Raw genomic sequence first — 19309 nt, 5'->3', positions numbered from 1 at the left:
TGCTCGCCCTTTTCTGAACACAGTCACCTCACCGTGTGTACTGTAACAACAGCAGGTTACGTCACAGGGCTAGAATTCAGTGTTTAAAGTCTGGGCAGGGTGCGAGCTTGTGTTGAGTCGAGGCTGCCTCCGCCACTCTTCTGCACAGCTTCTCCAGCAGCTGTGAGCCTGGAGGCTGCCCTGGAGAAACACCACTTCGGGCTTCCAACGCTGAGGGTTTCCCCACTTTACGTGTCTCATTTCTCTGTACTTACCTTCTGTTCTTTCAGAGATTGTGCTAGTGGGGGACAGTGTGGTCTTGCTGTGTGGCAATTCTCAATTACACTGTAGCACCAGCACATGAAGGCCAGTGGTCTGCCTGGTGAACCTGACTGATGACCTCAACATGCATCTGGAGACAAGAACACTGGGGCTCACTGAGCTACTCATGGACAGAGCCTGCTGTCGCCTGAGACCCCCAGTCTGTTCCCCGGTGGAGTATATTCCCCAAAACACAGAATATAACACTGTGTGGATGTTGTACTTACTGCTTCCCCAAACACCTGTTCAACATCTGTAGATAGTACTGTCTCTATAGATGTGCATAACAACGTATTCTAGTCTGGGAATGTCTATGTCATACTTTAAAAATATAGTAACACATTTTAAGAACCTTGAGAACCTAGAAAGTTAAGTATATATTTAAATAACCTTTTTAAATATATTAATATTTCATAAAATCTTCTTAAATCTGATTTAATGTGTAACAGTTCATACGTCTTTAAATATGTTAAATTTATTGTCTCACATATATGGTGACAATCTTTTTGTTCCAAAGTAACTACAAAATACATTTTCCAAAATGTTTTGATTGGAAAACAATGTCACTTTAAATATGAGCTTTCAAACATTTTTACCATTTCTGCCAGGAAAAGGGGGAAAAGATTGTGCTGATTAGATCATGATTTAGAAAGGTTAGAGGAACGACTAGCCTTTGACAATTCACAAATTGCAATGGTATCACCGATTTGAAGTGTTTGTTTTTTATTGATGACTCTGGGCTTCGTCACACGGCGGGGGGTGACCTGGACTGTGGGGGTCCTCACTGACCTGCGCCCCGGGCGCAGCGGGGCAGGCGGACGCTGGGGTCACACACCCCCATGCAGGAGTCCTCCTCGGCACCGAGGCTGGACCATCGGTCTGCCCCTCCCTGTCCACGCAGGAGGAGACTCCGGAACACGCCCACCTCAGGCTGCGGAAAGAGCCGTGCTTGAAGGTGTCGGAGAGAGGCTATACTTTTGTACAGGCGACCGCACTGTCTCCATTCTGCTTGACGTCCTCCGCAGCCTCCCTAGCGGGCCTCCGTCTGCTGCGGAAGCCCTGGAAGGTGGGAGAGATCGGGATGCGCCCCAGGCACTCCATGCTCCTCACGCAGCTCATTCCGATCGGGAAGTCGTAGGTCTGGAGTCCCGCGCACTGGTCGCTGCTGGAGTGGACGCCCTCTGTCCAGTCCAGCAGGCCTCGCTCTTTCCTGGAGCCTGTGCGGGTGGAGAGAGCGAACACTGCACTACCGGCTCACCAGTGAAACACCTGAGGCGGCTGCTCTCAAAGGGGCTGCATAGAGTCAAGGTTTTGTCAACCTGTAGCAACAGCAACCATGAACACCATCCAAAATCAGAGCCTGACATTAACAAACGCGATTTCAGTGCTGAGGTTTTGTCAGTCTTTCTGATTTTCCCTAAGTGACGTATTCCTTACTCTTGCCCTGCAGTGCAAGCAGGACCTTCATCGTCAGAGCTTTCTGTGATAAAATTAAGAAACCTACAAACTGGAGGGGTGGGAAATATCAGTGATATGTTTTAAAAAAAAGAGCAGCAGAAATACCTGGAATAGTGTTGTCCAAGATGAAGGCCAGAAATCCCCCCACAAACATCTCTGTAGTCAACAAAACTGTCAGGACTTGATCAATCTCTGGTACGCCTGCAGGCAATAAAATCAAGTCATCACGGATTATGGGAAAAAGATAAAGCAGTTTCTTTTACACAGGACATAGTTTTTCAGCTGCTGTGTTATTATTTTAAGAACCCTGTAAATCGCAGGTTAATCTCATTTCCACAAAACAATTTTGAAACAAAAACCCATCAGGTTTACAAGAATCTTCACGTTAAAGGTCAAGAAACTTTCCACCTGATTTGAGTAGAGTATATAGTATTGCATATTGTAAATTTTTAAAAGTAAAATCTATCTGGATTTTTACAACTTTTTAATGTGAAAAATAAGACAACAGCACAGTTCAAACTATATCTAGCAATTTAATAAAACAAAAATGCTGCTTAAAACAACACCCAAAAAAGAAAACAAAATCGTATTCTTTACCAGTCCTTATGGCATTGGGGTGCGTGTCCAAGTAATTTGGCAAAGTCAATCCAAAGAACATGGAGAATCCCAGGACAAACAGGTTGCGAGAGGAATTCAAGTCCACAGTCTGCAGATTGGAGAGCCCTACAGCTGTTATCATTCCTACAGGTACACAAAAAGAATTTAAACAGGAATTCACAACACTTTACCACATTTATTTTCTTCCCTGGTGAAAAAGGCTTTTGTGTGACAGTTGCCCTCTTACCTAATGTGATTAACATGTTGTCAAAAGGGGATTATTTCAAAACAGAGGGTGATTGCTCTGTTAATGTGTATGAATCTAGATGTTGTAAAAAAAAAATAAACTTTTTAATTTTGCCAATTGAATGTTACATCAGGACCTGAAGTCTCTAACACTGCTGCTGGACAGCCCCAGCTGACTTTCTAAAGACTGAGAATAAAGCCTCTTTGATCCTTCAGAGCTGAAGGGTCTTCATATTCTGGTTTTAAATGATCTCTGGATTAATTTACCATTTGACCTGCTTAATTGAAACTGGTGCTTTAAGGGTGGCCTGTATCAGCTGCTGGACTGCAGCTCTTCAGGATGAGGGCTGGCGTCTCCAGGTCGAGACACTGCAGTTACGTCAGGCCACTCAAGAGGGTTTTCTGGCTGTAGTTTTACCTCTAGTGAAACTCGTGGATGTGACCAGTTCTCTTACAGTAATTTGACAATCCCAGAAGAGTGGCCGAAGGGAGGACTTTCAGCAGCATGCTTCTCACCTGCGGGTGCAACACTCACCTGGAAAATGGGCTCATCTTAGTGAAGAAAGTGTCACTCACCAAACAAAGTGCAGAACATCCCTCCTAGAATGGGGTCAGGCAAGGAAGCAAACAGGGCTGTGAACTTGCCCACTGTCCCCAAGATGAACATGATTCCTGCCCCATACTGAACCACTCTCCTGCTGCCCACCTGCATGACACAGAGCCAGTGTGAGAGTCACGGTGTGGGGAGAGACACAGAGCCAGTGTGAGAGTCACGGTGTGGGGAGAGACACAGAACCAGTGTGAGAGTCACGGTGTGGGGAGAGACACAGAGCCAGTGTGAGAGTGGGTAGGTTTCAATGGTTTCAGAAGGACAAGAACACAGCACTGCAGGCCCCTAAAGCACAGCATTTACCTTGGTGATCCCCAGGACCCCGATATTGGGGCTGGAGGAGGTGGAGCCGTTCCCTGTGCCCAGCAAACCAGCTATGATGCAGCAGATGCCCTCTGTGAAAATACCCCTGTGTGAAGACAAGGCAACGGCAACACCACAGTGAGCTGTACAGCACACGCTTTCCAATGAACCAGGGTCATCTATCAAGACATCCACACATCCAGGCAGAAATCCACTAAGAAAGGCTAACAGACAAATCGGGCTCAACAAGCAAACCAGAAGGGATCTTTGGAAAGGAAACAGAATCAGGTACACAGAGCAGAAAACAGCGTAGCCCAAGAGAAAGCTTGGCATCTCTTCTCTGCTCTGATTCCAGAAAAGAAAAATATATTTTTCTGTAACATGGTGACAATATTCTAATTTATAGCAAAGTGACTTTCATACTGGGTCTTCCTCCCACCACAGGGTGACCGGGGAACTGGAGATTTAGTCACTGAAGTCTTTATTCTCAACGATAGCGTAATTATTAAAACAGCTCTCTTTCTGTGAAAGTCTCGTCAGGGAGAGCGTGCAGTATGTCCCTGGACAAAGGCCACTGGCTTGGCAGGGAAGAGAAAGTGATACCTGTTTATGGCGTGAATCGGAGGAGGCGGAGCCCCAGAAAGTCTGGCACAGGCATAGTAATCGCCGATAGATTCCACGATTCCCGCCAAGGTGGCGCTGAACATCCCCAGCACACCGGCGGCCGTCACCGTGGGCATGCCCCACTGGCCTGGGAAAGCAGACGCACACTGACTACAGCCCAAGCCCAGGAAACACTGCATAGTCGCTCAGCTTGGACAGTTCCACTAGCCTCCAGTCATTAAAATTGTTTATTTCTCATATCGTGCTGCAGGGGCATGAGAACTGTGCAGACCGCAACAACGATCACAGAGTGCATCGCGAGCTGCGGTGTCGACTCTGTTGCGGTTTGTCTAGTCTGCGGATCGTGGGAAAGAAACGGAGGGCGAGAGGGAGTCGGTGCAGACAGCCATCCTTACAGGGGTAGGGCAGCCGGAACCAGGGTGCCAGTGACATGATGTCTCCCCGGGCGTCTGTGCGGGCTTTGTGGCCATACTCGCTGGGGTCGCTCGGCAGGACATCGGTCAGAGTGAGGACGTAGCAGATCAGCCAGACCACCATGATGGCCATGATAATCTGGACATGCAGCAGAGACACCAAGTGTTAGCTTTCTTCTCCAGAGCAGACCGGGCTGCAGACTGTACTGCACCCGGACAGCCTCAGCTTCGGGATGTAACAGACTACCCTGTTTATCTGTGCTCTTCACAGTGGCAGCAGCACTGGGAGCACTTAAAGGTACAATTAGAGTCCACCTACAAGCAGGCACATATTCTCATAAAATGTCAAAGAAGACCAGTGAAATTTCTCAAGGTACGTGACAGTACTAGTCAACTGTTTTACCAGAAACAACAGCGAGTGAGTGCCTGGCCACCGTACCGAGACCTTCCCCAGTGGGGCAAGGCGGCCGGTGGAGCTGATGAGGAGGGTGGGATGTGTTGTTTTCAATGTTGTACGCTCAAAAACCTGTTTAAGGGGGATCTGTGTCAGCGTGCGCTGGCTGTAAAGGAGCAAGTAAAGTTTAATTCCACGCCGAAAAGCAGGAAGAAGAAACACAACAGTTCAGCTGTCGAGCCTCCTGAAAAAGGCTCAGCAGCTGAAGTTGTTTCTTCTTTCTCTAAGTTTCAGCAGGGATTAAGTCTTTACTCGATCATCTTAATCCGAGATGCACTTTGATAGCTGGGTGACCAGGGTCTCTAACCTTATCTTACTCCCAATTAACTGAGAGCCACAGGGGTCCCACCAGCTGGCCAGAGTCCCAGCTGTCCTGGCAAAGGGGCTGCCAGCCACTGTCCTTCTAACCACAGGATCCCCTGTGTCCGAGGGTTTCAGTGCTACACACACTGGTATCACTTCCAGAGCCTTTCAGGAAGAGCGGTTCTCATCTGGCTCTGACAGATGTGTCATTAGGTACAGAACAAAACCTGGTGTCATCAGGCCTCACCCTCAAGCAATGCTTTATATCACCTTATGACCCCCAGTTAATAAAGCATTTTTTCAGTCTGACAGTTTCTGGGCATGGAAAATATTGCACTAATGTTAGAAAAGAGGAAGCCTGTCTGCAATACTCCGATGAACAAGAAGCAGAAGCTGACCTTACCGGGAACATTTTGAAGATCTGGATCTTGACTGTGGTGCAGCCCTTCTGCCTGTCGTAGGTGGGCACTGGGAACTGAGCATTCCGCAGGTACTGAGCGAACAACACGATCAGGAAGATGGACCTAGAAGGAACCAGCCTCTCGCACATCAAAGCGGACTTTAAGGAAGCCCTGCAATGAGGCTGTGCCACAGGAGACACTGGCGCTCAAGTGCAGACCGGACCTCTCCGGGTCACAGGACAAAAGAGAGGCAGCAAGAACAACAGAGCTCCAGAGGTGCAGGGTTGTGTTGGGCACAGTGCTCGGCATCGAGACCCACAGAAATGCAGATGTAATAAATATTTACAAAGACTGGAGCGATACACTGGAATGTATTTAAAATATACAAATAATTTTAACAATAATTATACTTATTCTAGTCAGTCAATGTACATTTTAGTCACGCAAACATCAGAATGTGTCTGAAATAGAAATTAATTAGGTTAATGTAAAAATGCCTATTGGTATATCGCAATATCCTGTATCAAAAATATAATTGTATATACTTGCACAGTGTATTCCTTCATGCATCTCATCTGTACCATAAGCACCACCACCAAGGGAACTAGAGACAGTTCAACCACAGAACATCAAACTGCATTGATGCACAAAAACATTTGGTGGTCCAAATATCAGGACCCTGTAGCCAGTGTACTCAGGAGTGGGCAACACTGGACTCGCACCCTGACCAGAACAGTGGCCAGACCCCATTCCCACTGAAAACAGGTGGAACCAGATTTCAAACTATCAGCAAGACAGTTTCTTACAATCGACACGGTAGCACTCCAGCGCTCTCCCTGTGAGTCAATTGCTACCACACGGCCTTCAGGGACTAAACATGACGTTAGGAGTCAAAGCTGTGAATCACCACACAACCAGCAAGCTAAACACCGCAGCAGCACTGGTCCGGCAGACTCTCGCGACCATACTCACAGCAGGGAGAGGCCCCAGTGAGAGCCGGCTCTGTCCCCCGCTGCCTGGAACACCGACAGGCCGATGAGGGACACGGTGGGCGTCACGGTCAGAGGCCCGATGTAGCGGAGCAGGAGGCCTGGAACCCCGAGACAGCCGATGAGCACCTCCACCAGGCTGGACACGATGATCGCCCCCTGGATCTGGACAGGAGAGGAAGGACCCGAGCTCAGACACCACGAGACGGGCCAGGACCAGGACTAACAGCAGGAAGAGGGGACGTGCACTGGAGCAGCTCACCTCTCGTATCCTTGGATGCCAGATGTGGGAGGTATTCAGGGGCAAGCTCCAGTCCCCGTAGATCTCCTCTGAAACACAGCACAGGTCACAAAGAGAGGACCAGACACGCCCAGCCTCGGCACGCATTCGACTGTGATATATTGCAGCAAAAAGGAATTTACTCCTCCTGCTAGAAACTGAAAGGGCACGTTCCGGGAGTTCCTGACCTTTGTTGTATGGCTCAGAATATCGCTGCAGATTAACTCTACTACAGATACAGCTGTGGTCAAAATATCCAGAATTTACTAAAGTGGATTTGCGCCAATCTCTCCCTGACTCTGTGACACCAGCTCATATCAAACAAGCCTTTGTGAGGATTGCAATTGATTGATACTGCTATTACACACACAGGTGAAGCAATTTACTATCCTTGTGGACTACATACAGTATATAAAATTACTCAGGAAGGTAGCTGCATCAGCCTGCATAGGCTGCAGAGGAACAAGAAGAAAGAAAACACAACATTTCGGCCGTGGAGCCTTCTTCAGTTGTGAGGTGTTAAATTAATCAGGCCTTGATGATGAATATTTGGCGCCCTCTGGTGGGGGGGAGGGGCAACATGCAGGGACCACTGACGCTGGAATACACCCTGCAGGCCAGACCTCAGCACCGGCCCCGCGGAGACAGGCTGTACCTTCAGGAGGACACTTCCACTTGTCGAGAGCCAGCATGGCTCTCGCTGGGATGAGGAAGGCGAAGGCGCTGGCCTGAAAGAGTGGGAGCCTGTGAAGAGAAGGGGACTCGAGAGAGTTCATCAGCAAACACAGACACGGACACGGAGCACCACAGAGCCATGGCACCAGTTCCCTGAAGAACTGGACTGCTCAACGTGGAAAGCAGGCGCGTCCCTGTGTCCGCCTACCTGACCCCGAAGGTGGTCTGGATGAGGGTGGTGATTCCCACGCAGGTGAAGATGGTCCCGACCAGCTGGCTGACCGTGTACTGGTCCTTCCCCACGCACAGGGACTCGGCCAGCAGGAAGGGCACGGCGATCGTGCCGCTGAAGCACGTCAGGTAGTGCTGTGAAGATCAGCGCAGGGTCAGAGACGCCGCCAAGCCAGAGCAAGACAGGCATCCAGCCCATTTATTTACCTCCTGTATGGGACAGTCAGGTGCTGTTTGCTTGGCCTCAGAGAAAGGTAAAGAAAGCTGTGCTCTGGAGTCTAAAGCTGTGAAAGGAGAGTTCTGATAGTTCTGGACAGGGGCGGTGAAGATCCCTGGTGCTTTTACAGTTCCAGCTCTGATCTCTGGAGATCTGCAATCAGTCTGTCTACTGATTGTAGACATGACTGTCCTGTGTGTTTATTGCTCTGTACTACCCCTTGTATGTGTTCGCTGTACTGTCATAATGTGTTATTATCATTTACTGCTTTCTCATGTGCTGTGCACATTGTGTGAAAGTGTCGTCTATCCAGAGAGGAAAGTGTGAATCCAAGTCCCAAAGTGGCAAATAAACTCCTCTCTCTCTCTGTCTGTCTAATCGCCTGCCTGTGAGACTAGTGTGTCTGTCCCTCCACCCATCCAGGCAGACGGCGTGTTCCACCTGCAGTCCCAGGAAGATGCAGAGGTACCAGGGGGGCACGTCCTCGATCCTGTAGATCATGTCAAAGCCCTGGCCCGCCCGAGGCTGCTGGTGCTTCTCGTTCTGCACAGGCACGTCTCCCTGGAGAGGAATGGCACACCGGCGTGAGAGGGCACTGCTTCCCTTCAGTCACCGCCAGCTCTGGGACACGAGAGGCTGCTCAAGCGTTTCTCTCTTCTGCTTATTCCTGACTCAGCTGACATCTGCACACACAGGAGAAAACCCTCTCACACAGACAGTGGTGCACAGGCTCACTGAGACATCGTACACTGGAGAAGAGGCCACTCTGCCCCACAGCTGTTTCCTGAAAGAAGCCCCAGTATCGACGTGTCCATCACGGATGGGAAACTACTCTTCCACACTCCCACAACTCTTTGTGTAAAGAAGTGCCAAAGGTAGGCACGTATATTTTTAAACCACAGTGCTTTGAAGACGTATCCAGTGCCTTGCAGTTTTCACATTGTGTTCCTTTAAAGCTAGCACCCATGACACTTTGAAGTAGCAATTAATATGTGTTATATACAAAGCCTACTCCTCACAACATGTTGGATTTATCTCTGTATAATATGGTGATCTGCTCTGAGTTAAAATTAATTATTCTAAAGTTTTTAAGTAGAATTGCACAGTAGCACATATCAGGCCGATATTAAGCGCCTGGGGAAAGCCGTGCTGTATGAAAGACACTGTGCCGACAAGCTGCAGGATCCATTAGACTGCAGGATTTCTCCCAGCTGCACTGTACAGCTGTGGGATTCCTGTGCAGCCCCAGTAGCTCAGCAGGCTTGTCCATGTCTCTGAGGGTTAACACACACAGGCTCCCCGTGGCAGATCTCAAGATCTCAAGTCCCGATGAAGCAGGACACCGGCAGTGCCAGCAGGACTGGTCCAAGAGCAAAGCATCCTGAGGTTACTTGCTGCCTGGTGACACGTGATCCATCGGCTTGAATTAGCTGCACCAGAGACCAGAGATGTAGGGCAGCCTGGCGGCAAAGTGCAGCCACAGGTGAGATCATTGGAAAGTGTCGAGTGTCTATAATCTCAAACGTCCCCTACTCTGCGTCAACATCCGGGAATCTGTTCTGGGTGGATTGCAAGGTCATGCCGTACAGTCTTCACAGATGTGTGATTAATCACTAATAACTCATCGGATTTCCTTGCATTTCCACAGCTCTTTCCATCCCCACAGGCTCTCTGAGCACTTGCACGACACCCGGACTGTCTTGGGAGGACCAGATAAAGGGATCTGGAGCAACGTGTGTCCAGGCAGGCCAGAGAAGGCCAAGAGAGGAGTTGTGCTCACTCAGCCTCTCCCATCAGGGCAGAGGGAGGAGAGAAGCAGGGTCTGATAGCCAAGGCAGGGACCAGCACGTGGGGCCAGACGGCCCCAGGAAGACCGATCAGGGGAGGAGACTTGCAGTAAAAACAGCTACATGTGTAACTCTGCCCTGACACGAGCTTCACGTGAGAGGCAGTCAGCACAGCTCCAGCCTGGTGATCCTGATGCTTTTAGGCCAGGAGTTCTGCCAGCTATTGAGCAATGGGTTGTGAGCAGCTTAATTAAACAGTCAATCCACTCCCTACCACTTTAAACAGCTCTTCTTTCAAAGTCTCTTTGTGTGAACCCTCATCTTCAACTGAATGTTTAATTGTGATATCAGATGTGATGGAAGCTATGCTCCAATAAATACACCTATACAAAACATTAGTTAGAATCTCATATGTTGTTTGTACCATGCTCTATTTATTTTACAGTTCAATGTATCAGCCTAAAATAAAGAAACACCCTTTAAGGCAGGAAGGTATAAAGAGGTTTTATATAAATTTTGGTCCCACTAACCTAAAAAAATGCTGTTAGCAAATGTCAAGCAGTCACAGCAGCACGTGCAGACTTTCCTGTCCTGAAACTCATGGTGCTGAGATGTTGCACAAGCTGGAAACTGCACACCCAAGGCAAAACAGAAAGATTCTGCTGCTGGTCGATCAGTTTCCCTGTATTGATTCTCGGCACACGTGGAAAGAGACCCAGGTCGAATCTGCTCCTGCTACATCCAAGGATTGGGAATATCAGTTACCTTGGGATCCTCGTCCGCGCCCTGGTTCTCCATTCTGTCCGCGGCTGGGAAGTGCTGGGAAGGAGAGAGCTGAGGTTACAGCTGTGTGGTGGAAAGTGACACTGAGCAAAGAGAGCATTTCCACTTCAGGAAAGAAAAGACTAAGCCAGTTAATCATCTCCGCGAGCTGAGGGACTTTACCCACATCTCTAATCAGAGGGTGAAACAATAACCTCAATGATGATACCGTGGGTTAAGAAACTGCTTACTGACAGCTCTTTCACGCGAAGGTGTCGGTAAGCCCCGGATTCCAGGGCTTCATGGATCCCAGGACAAAGGGAGCCGACTCCCACAGTTCGAAACAGTCCAGAACCTTCCTGCAGCACATCTTCAAGCTGGGCTGGCTCGGGCACCGGGACCATAGTAATAAGGCTGTACCATAGTAAAGGCTCATGTTTCTATACTTAATACAGAAAGTCTGAAGTAGTTTTGGAATACCAAAATAACAAGCTCACCTTCTTTTCTCTCCGCGTCAGATACTTCTGTCCTGGTTCATCTGTTCCACTGTGGAGTTTTCTGGAAACTGCTCCGGCTGCACATGCCGTATGACCAGCTTGATCAGGACTACAGCAGAGGAGAGGCTACTGATCACCAGGATCAGGACTGGCACAGACTCCAGCTATAGACGCCCCTGGGTTTCACTGCTGCTGCTGTGTGCAGCGCTGGCGGAGTTCACAGCAGAGGAACCCTGGCCGAGACGCCAGACCATCACAGGGCAGACACACACACACCAGGGTCACAATCAACTAGCAAGCGCACCCGGGGGAGGGAGAAAACCAGAACACCCTGATACCACCCGTGCAGATGCAGGGACAACATGCAAACTCTGCACAGAAGGCAGCCCGGTCTGTAACCTTACCAGGACCCAGGACGGCATGCAGACTGAGCTGCCCTATAGCTTTGCAGTGCATGAACAGGAATAAAGTTTAATACACATATCAAACACATGGGGGAGCCAAATACCCACCAATGACCAGCTCTTCCACCTCCTCTGGGATACCTGAGGCTTGTGTCTGCTTCGCCCGGCATGGAAGCAGCTCATTGCAAACTTATTTCTTTAGTCTATGTGCATTATACCCTGCGACTATCCAGACTGTGCAGATCACAGACAGTCATTTTACAACAACCCTCTCAACCAGGGGACTCCCACACCTGCTGGCGCTTGGTCCACCTGAGCGCTCAACTCGAGAATCTCACCAGGTTTCAGGTAGGTTCTGTGTTTTCAGTTCCTAAACACCGAAGGAGGTTAAGTAACTAAGTGATCTACACACGATGTATTTTCACGACATTCCTACAGTATAGGTACTGTAGATAATTCACACATTCATAACATCAATGCTTGATTTGTGCACCTTTTTACTCTGTGGGCTCCCCAACACTCTTCTCAGTAAGATGCAATAATGTGCAAAACTCTGTAACATCTTACTCCTACTCTTAAATCTCTTCACTTGCTGCCTTTAAAGTCACATGTTCAATACAAGATTACGTAGCCGACTTTCAAGCCTCTGAACAATCTGGCTCCATCACACACCTCGGAGCCCCTCCATGTTCACGCTCCCTCCTGTCGGCTCTGCTCACTGTACGCAGGACTAACTCTCAGACTCCTGGCGACTGTGCCCTCTCTGTCGTACTTCCAGCGTTTTGAAATGCTCTTTCTCCAGCTCTTCGAGAGACAAGTTATTTCACCCTCCCAGAACCCAAACTTAAAACTCACTTTTTTTTATGAGGGCTTGTGTTTGATTGACTGTAGCCCTACTTTTTTTCTGTTTTCTTGTGTAATGTTTTTCATTTACCTTTGATTGTATTTTTGTCTTTTACTTTATCACCATGTATAGCATCCCCGTGTTGAGAAAGTTGCTTTATTATTTTTATATACCTACACCTATGGATATTCAGAAGCACATAAAGAAGCGAGGACTGCTTGTGGTACAAATCCTAAAATAAAGTAATATCTCTGTGGAAGCAGACTACCTGAAATACACACAGCGGCGTTCTGACAGGATCTGAGCAGGTTACAACAGCAGTGGTCCTCCTAGTTACCAGGCCAGAGTAATACTGTCTGCTCCACACTGCTGTGGATACTTCCTTTCTCTAAATATTTGCCCAGAAATACGGCGAGTCTGGGTGTGAATGGGAAAGCTGTCAGTCAGTTTTGGGTGCAGATCGCACAAATGAAAGAATTCCACTGTGACAGGTCTGAGAATCTGACAACAGACATCGAAACTGTGTGGGCTTGTGTGATATGGGAAGAAAACTACTTTCCTGCTGAATATCACACTTGGAAGCTTCATCTGGGTCCACCAGATGTAACTCTTAAACTCTTACAGGCTCTAAAGCTTCACAGGAAGAACCGTCTCTGGGTCTTGGGCAGTGCAGTTAAGTTAGTTAACAGTCCAGTCATTCGAAATACAGGACACAGCAGATTTCCAGACAGTGAGGTCTCAGTCCCACACAGTAAACATCAGGAAGTGACACAAATTCCATTCTCTAGGTCAGCACATTCTTAACAGAAACCCAAATACATTAGTAAACGTTAGTTAGTTAGTAGGACTCCTGGCCGAATGGACACTGCCACCATGCAGGAGAGGAAGCTCAGATGCCCCAGCACACAGAGCAATATATGGGTGAAACAATGCATGCCCTCTGTCACATTTCCTTTTGAGAAAGGCCAATAATTTTCTATATAAATTGTTTGCACTGATCCTCCCTTCCTGTGTTTTGCTGTTGTACTGCAGTGTCCCCTTAATTTTGACCACTAAACCGACACCAATACATAACTGTTGCATTATTAATGCACCTCAGCGTCTATGCCAAGTGTCTCCGCCTCTGGAATAAGACTTGCATGTTACAGCAAAATTCGGTCTCCCATAACCTCCAAACGCCTCTCCTTATCAACGTCAATCTTTCTTTAGTTAAAAGGGCACAGAGAATGTTACAGAAAAAGGCAACTACTCTGATGCTTAGAGTGTGACTAGAGGGAAAGAGACATGCTTACACAGGAGAGAGGAACCTTCCCATGTACGCTGTCCACTCAAGACATCACGAGGACAACAAACAACACTACCGTCCTCCAGGAGGTACACCGGACATTTGGTGTGCAGTGACTAACTCGCCCAAATATCACTTCCCCCCACCTCCGCCAGTCCTCTGTGCTACTCGTCCTACTGGACTCACAACCGCGCACACATACAGGTCTGCATGCAGGAAAAAGCATCACTGATCAGGCAAACCGTACTCAGCTGACACCATCAAAACTCATAATGAGGTTGCGATGGTGTGGAATTTTCTTTCTGTGCACCACTTACACTGCCATCAGGATTATCAGCCCCCATTACCTGTCCAATTATGGCTTTTGTGCTGCAGCAGCAGCTGCGATGGACTGGCGTCCTGTCCAGGGTATATCCTGCCTCGCGCCCGTACTTTGCCAGGTTAGGCTCCGGCTCTCCCAGAGGCCTCGTATCGGATGAGCGGATTGGAAAGTGGATGGAGGGATGTACCAGTGACCCACGCCTTTAAATTCCATGCTAAACTGGAATGCAGAAGAATCGAAGCAGGGCTGTCCTCGGGTCCAGCATCTTCCAGACCAGGTTCTTGATCACTTGGCACAACTGGGCAGGACTAGTGATGTGGACTGTACAAGCCCTGGCTGGCAGAGGTGCTACAAATGGGTTTCTTCAAGGTATTTTGTATCACGTTGGTTGTGGATTTAACTATGATTTAAGTTTAAGCTTCCAATAGCAGTTTAGGGTTTCAGTAAAGAGCTGCACACTGGATAACACCTCATGATTTTAAATTGGAGAGAACACAATTTTAAATCACGATTTTCTCCTCCTCATTAAAGAAGAACCTTGGCACAGTTGACCCCCAATAACTGTTATTCTCCCTGGGTCACAGAATATAAGCCCAAGGTCTTAAGCACTGTGTGTTCTTGTCATTAAACTACTCTGTCTCCTTGAAATACCGCACAGCTGAGTTCAGCAGCGACAGAAGCTGAAATGGAAAAAAGGTGTTTTGAAAAAACTTAAATTGCTTGTCCCTTAACATTATTTTTACTACAGCAGGCTTAAAACATATGCCTCTGTTATAATAATAATCATGTCAACCCATTCTGGGTAAACAGAGTAGTGACGCTGACGGGCTGCTCCAGAAGCACTGCAGTGAAACCGAGAGGCCCAGCGTGACCCCACAGCCAGCGCAGGGGTCAGGGGTGTTTCTGGGGTGGCCGTCTGGCGCCGTGCGCGCAGGCGGGTCGCGGCCCGGCAGTACCGAGACAGCACGCTCCTCTGAAGACAAGTGTGAGTCAGGCGCTCGGGCAGCAGAGCGGAGAGCTGTCTCTGGGAAGGGCTGGGAGAGGACGTGTGGAAGTACTTTGTCAGGGGGCCACGTCCAGACAGGGTACTCGGGAAGCAGGCAGTCCAGGAGACTACAGACGCTGCAGTGTTGACAGCTACACTTCTTCAGACAGGGGTATTTGTTTAAAAAAAAACAGCTGTCTCAAGGAACAAGTTGAAGACTTTTTATTATTAATTTTATTATTTTGGTGCTAAATGTCTGGTGGAACAAAAAAAAGCAGTAACCAAAGTAGCCAGAGAGCAGGCTGGATGTATCCAGACCTCCGACTGACATCATTCAGACACATCAAGGAGCACTTTCTAATGGGCTTAAACAGAAACTTTGGGATCGTCTTCAGATTTAACACGACTGGTCTCAGTAAACACTGACACCACAGTGTATGCAGAGCATTACCGGCTGGAAAACAGCACGGACACAAAACAAGGACTACCGATTTCACCTGATGAAAAAGCTAACCAAACTACTGGGACGCACACAGGCAGATGACTGATCTGAACTGCCCCCCACACACCTTCCAACACACACGTACAGTGACTGCTATTTAAATATGTAAAATGACAGGAGTGCCCGAGCTGTATCGGGGGAGAAACACAGAACAGGTCCCGTGTGCTCCACCCCTCCGTCTTCACTGGGACCTCCTGGCCATCAGCATCTCCCGGATGTTGTCTTCTGCCTCCTTCACGCTGCGCTCCAGGTAGGTCTTCCGCTGCTGAAACACAGGAATGGACACAGAACAGCAGGTGACAAACGGGAAGAGGCCAGTCCACCCAAACAGCTGATGTGGGCGTGTCGGATCAACAGGAGCATGCAACTCGTCAGTCCTTCAATCACATGTCCGGGGAGCTTGTTTCGGACTCCCACTACCCTTTGTGTAAAGAAGCCTGTCCTGTACGAAGCCTTAAAAGCCCTTCCCGTAGTTTTCATTCGTGTCCTCTGGTCTGTTTCACTGCTGACCCCTGGGGGAGCCGACTGTGTCGACTTTATTGATACTTGTGAGGATTGTGGACACTGGAAAAGAGAGTCTGGACAGTCCTCTGTGTTCAGGACTGAGGAGACTGAGCTCCTTTCACCAGGACATCCACCCCAGGCTGGGATTATACCTGAAAGCTCCAGAACGACACTGCAGGACCCAGAGTGCCAGTCTTTGTGACACACATCTTCTACAAGACGGATAAGTATGAATCAACACACAGGCAAGATAATCAGTCTTCCAGCTGCTGGATAGAAGATATGATAATACAGTTTGCATTAAAACCTGAAGTGCCTATCCAGGATAGTCTGCCCTCGCCCTATGGAAAATATAACCCTGGAGACTTTGTCAAAAATTTCCTATTACACTACTGTCTCCTCTCTGCTCTCATAACATGCAAATGACATTTGCCAGCTTATTAGACACTGAATACTTTTAGTATGACATCAAATCCCAACACTCTAAATGAAATACTGCATTTACAAATGTATAACTTGGGAACATTTTTCCAGCTAGCTAACAAAAAGTCAAATGCAAATTAAGTATGTAAAAATAATATCTAATGTGAAGTTTCCGTTCTAATGAAACTCTACATTTCCAAGCGCTGGGGTAGAGAGTAAGATCCCACACAGCAGGGCTTACAGACCACCACAATCCCAACATTCAGAAGCGTCATACCTGTTAGATATACCCTGTATATAAGCATCATACCTGTAAGATATACCCTGTATATAAGCGTCATACCTGTAAGCAGCCTGCGCATGCTGACGCAGCTCCCTACTTGAACCTTTTCTGGAACTATAAATTTGATCAAGAGTTTAATATCAATCGAGTGCAAAAGAAATCTATTGGTTTTCAGGAGTAGGAAAAGTCAGGCTCAGCATGTGACTACTAAACTGGGAGAGCATTTTGACAGGACAGGCATGTAAAATCTGAATTAAGGCAGGAATAAAGCCACGTGGACAAACAGTCCACGGCCTGTGACCACCACAGGGAAGTCTAAAGGCGACTGAAGAATGAAATACTACACTCGCTCTGACGCACAGCTGGGGCACGGGGAAGGCTGCTGGGCGGAGTACCCAGTGTAGCACAGAGATGAATCGCTCTGTCCGTGACTATGTCTCCATCACAGCCCCCCAGGTGAGCGCCCAGCCTGTGACGAATCTCTCCGGCCCCTCGGGACAGGAGCCCGGCCTTTCTGCACGGTGAATAAGTGAAAGAGCATGAAAGAGCTGTAACTGCAGTAACCAAGGAAACGCTGGCGTGAGCCTCCAAAGCTGAAAGGACTCTAATGGCTGCTCTTCCCTGGAATCCTGGACCTAGGCCAGCTCTGTTGAAATTGAAGGCAAAGGTTGTTTCCCTCAAAGAACCTAGATTATGCTGCGGGAGTCCTCGACTGGATGAGGTCTGAGCCAAGATGCATGTCAATAACCAACCTAATGAAAATAGATTCCAGCTGACGTCATGCGCACCGCCCTGAGGTGACTGCCTCAACACCAGAGCGGGAGACTTGCAAGCCACTGCGGACTCTAAACGGGGAGAAACCTGCCACTCTGCCAGCTCCAGGGAACGTTCAACTGCACAAAACCCAACATGAGCCAATCCAAGGAGCGCAGCAGGTCAGCGTGACGGCGCGAACTCTGCTCTGACACAGCCCTGCGGGAGGCGGCTCTTCTGCGTGGTCCTGCCTTGACATCCCTCTTGTTTGAGGGCCTGTGTGCTGCTCTGTCACACCCAGCGCCAGCCGACTCACCCTGAGCGCGGTCATTCCTGACAACTCCACTGCCCTCCCAAAATCCACAAAGCATAAAAACGGCCAAATGCCACCTGGTTAGCCCCTTGTGACAAAGTTCTGCACCGGGGGGGGAACTGGGGAAGCTTTATGCAGCTTCCTCTTGGCCCATGAATCACAGCAAAATGAAAAGCGTAGTTATTAGTCAGGAACTATTTTCTCCCCGATTCCAGAAAAAGACCAGCAGGCGACAGGAAAGCGTGGGTTCCCTGGTGTACTCGGGGTACAGTGGCGCTGGGGGAAGAAAAGCCGATTTATTTTAAAGCATTTATTCATCTTCTCGAGCTGCTGCCGTGCGGCTCCGAGTGCAGGAAGCCGAAAGCAGTTACCAGAACGAGCCCCCGCTGATTTCCTGTAAACACGTCAAGGTAAATTATTCATCACTCGCCATCAAGGGACTGGCGTCACTGGCAGCACCCCCAGACTGCGCCTCTCAGGCGACCTGCAGCCCAGCTGTGCAGGACTGCCCAGACTCACCCCTTCCCCTCCACCGGCCCCAGGTACATCAACAAACGCAAAGGTTATCTGATGGAAAAGCAGCAGTATGTTGATTAGTGGTCTGAACATGTTTCCATTCGCCCACTGCTGGTTATCAGGCTTCCTGACGAGCTGCCTGAGGGGAAAACCACCACTCCAGCGCTCGGCCTGTTGTTTCCCTGCCACTGGAAATCCATGGGATTTGGCCACAGAGGCGGAAGGGTGGGGGGGGGGCGTTTGACCACATGGGCTCTTATCGAAGTTTCAGGGGACGAGATGCCCCACGTCCTTCTGCTCCAGCCTTCACGAACTGGGTCTCTTAAGCGATGTGACGCATTTCTATGGACTCCATCCACCCATTAGGGGCGTCTGCCTGAGACTCTGATCGCGGGTTCGAGACTGGGGCGTGCTAATCAATAGGTCGGAAGTAGCTAATCGATGCCTGAATCTCATCGAGCTGTTTCTGACCAGCTCTGTGACACACAGCTTCGACAATGTGACTGGCCTAGGCACACTGTTTCAGGCTCCTGGTATGAGGCGATAGCTCTCCATTTCATTCCTTAATACATCTCCGCCTAATCCCTCTGCCTTTTCTGTTGTTTAACCACTGAGCAACGGAGTTTAGTTTCAGAAGCTCTACAGTGTTTCTTTCCTAAGCAGTGGTCTTGTACCATCTGAAAATCTTTCAGTTCAAGATGCAACTTGTGGTTTGTTCTTTTTGGAGCTGACTAAGCTGTCACTGGGAGGAAAAATGTAAGATATTACTATTGGACAGAGTACCAAAGACATAAGAAAAAGAACCTCCTCCTTACAGATATTCCACAGGTGCTGACAGGGCACTGACTATGGGAAAGGCAATGGTGGCCCAACAGAATTACTGAGGGATGTCAAGGTGCCGGATCCATTAACTCAGCACACTTGGTCTTTCATTTTTCTTCTAAAAACACAAGCTGCAGTTTCCTCCAAAGTCTACAGACATATCAGCAGGTTAATTGGCTTCTGGGAAAAGTGGCCCTGGTGTGAGT

At 48.7% G+C, this 19309-nt stretch overlaps 2 protein-coding genes across 3 annotated transcripts in view; both read right to left on the bottom strand.

Annotated features, from left to right (window-relative positions):
• Window positions 1-753: 753 nt before the first annotated feature.
• Window positions 754-10802, bottom strand: slc23a1 (solute carrier family 23 member 1). 2 transcript variants are annotated; one of them, XM_088604873.1, is made up of 14 exons: window positions 10654-10802; window positions 8543-8662; window positions 7862-8019; window positions 7634-7722; window positions 6961-7028; window positions 6682-6863; window positions 5712-5832; window positions 4534-4690; window positions 4118-4265; window positions 3515-3620; window positions 3178-3307; window positions 2356-2499; window positions 1864-1959; window positions 754-1517 (listed from the first exon to the last, which is right to left on the bottom strand). In XM_088604873.1, exons 1-14 carry the CDS (start codon window positions 10684-10686, stop codon window positions 1270-1272), a joined length of 1800 nt encoding a protein of 599 aa, XP_088460999.1. In that variant the 5' UTR covers window positions 10687-10802; the 3' UTR covers window positions 754-1269. The 2 variants fall into 2 exon arrangements, with proteins under 2 accessions (XP_088460999.1, XP_088461000.1); XM_088604874.1 differs by having other exon boundaries at window positions 8543-8784; window positions 10654-10784.
• Window positions 10803-15194: 4392 nt separating this feature from the next.
• Window positions 15195-19309, bottom strand: part of pfdn1 (prefoldin subunit 1) — a 55559-nt gene continuing 51444 nt past the window's right edge. The window contains exon 4 of the mRNA XM_088604878.1: window positions 15195-15754. Coding sequence (XP_088461004.1) covers window positions 15671-15754 — 84 coding nt within the window. The 3' untranslated portion in view covers window positions 15195-15670. The remainder of the gene's footprint in view (window positions 15755-19309) is intronic.

This window comes from Lepisosteus platostomus, chromosome 13 (assembly GCF_059453375.1).
Source record: "Lepisosteus platostomus isolate fLepPlt1 chromosome 13, fLepPlt1.hap1, whole genome shotgun sequence".
Lineage (NCBI taxonomy): Eukaryota > Metazoa > Chordata > Actinopteri > Semionotiformes > Lepisosteidae > Lepisosteus > Lepisosteus platostomus.
This window is presented reverse-complemented; position numbering and strand designations above follow the sequence as displayed.

What these genes read in the sequence shown, in the direction of transcription:
- slc23a1 (XM_088604873.1), bottom strand. Translation starts at nt 10,686, where the DNA reads ATGGAGAACCAGGGCGCGGACGAGGATCCCAAG. An exon ending in GGCATCCAAGGATACGAGAG is followed by an intron (nt 6,864 to 6,960) that starts GTGAGCTGCTCC and finishes TCTCCTGTCCAG; the next exon opens with ATCCAGGGGGCGATCATCGT. An exon ending in CCCCAATGCCATAAGGACTG is followed by an intron (nt 1,960 to 2,355) that starts GTAAAGAATACG and finishes TATTGCCTGCAG; the next exon opens with GCGTACCAGAGATTGATCAA.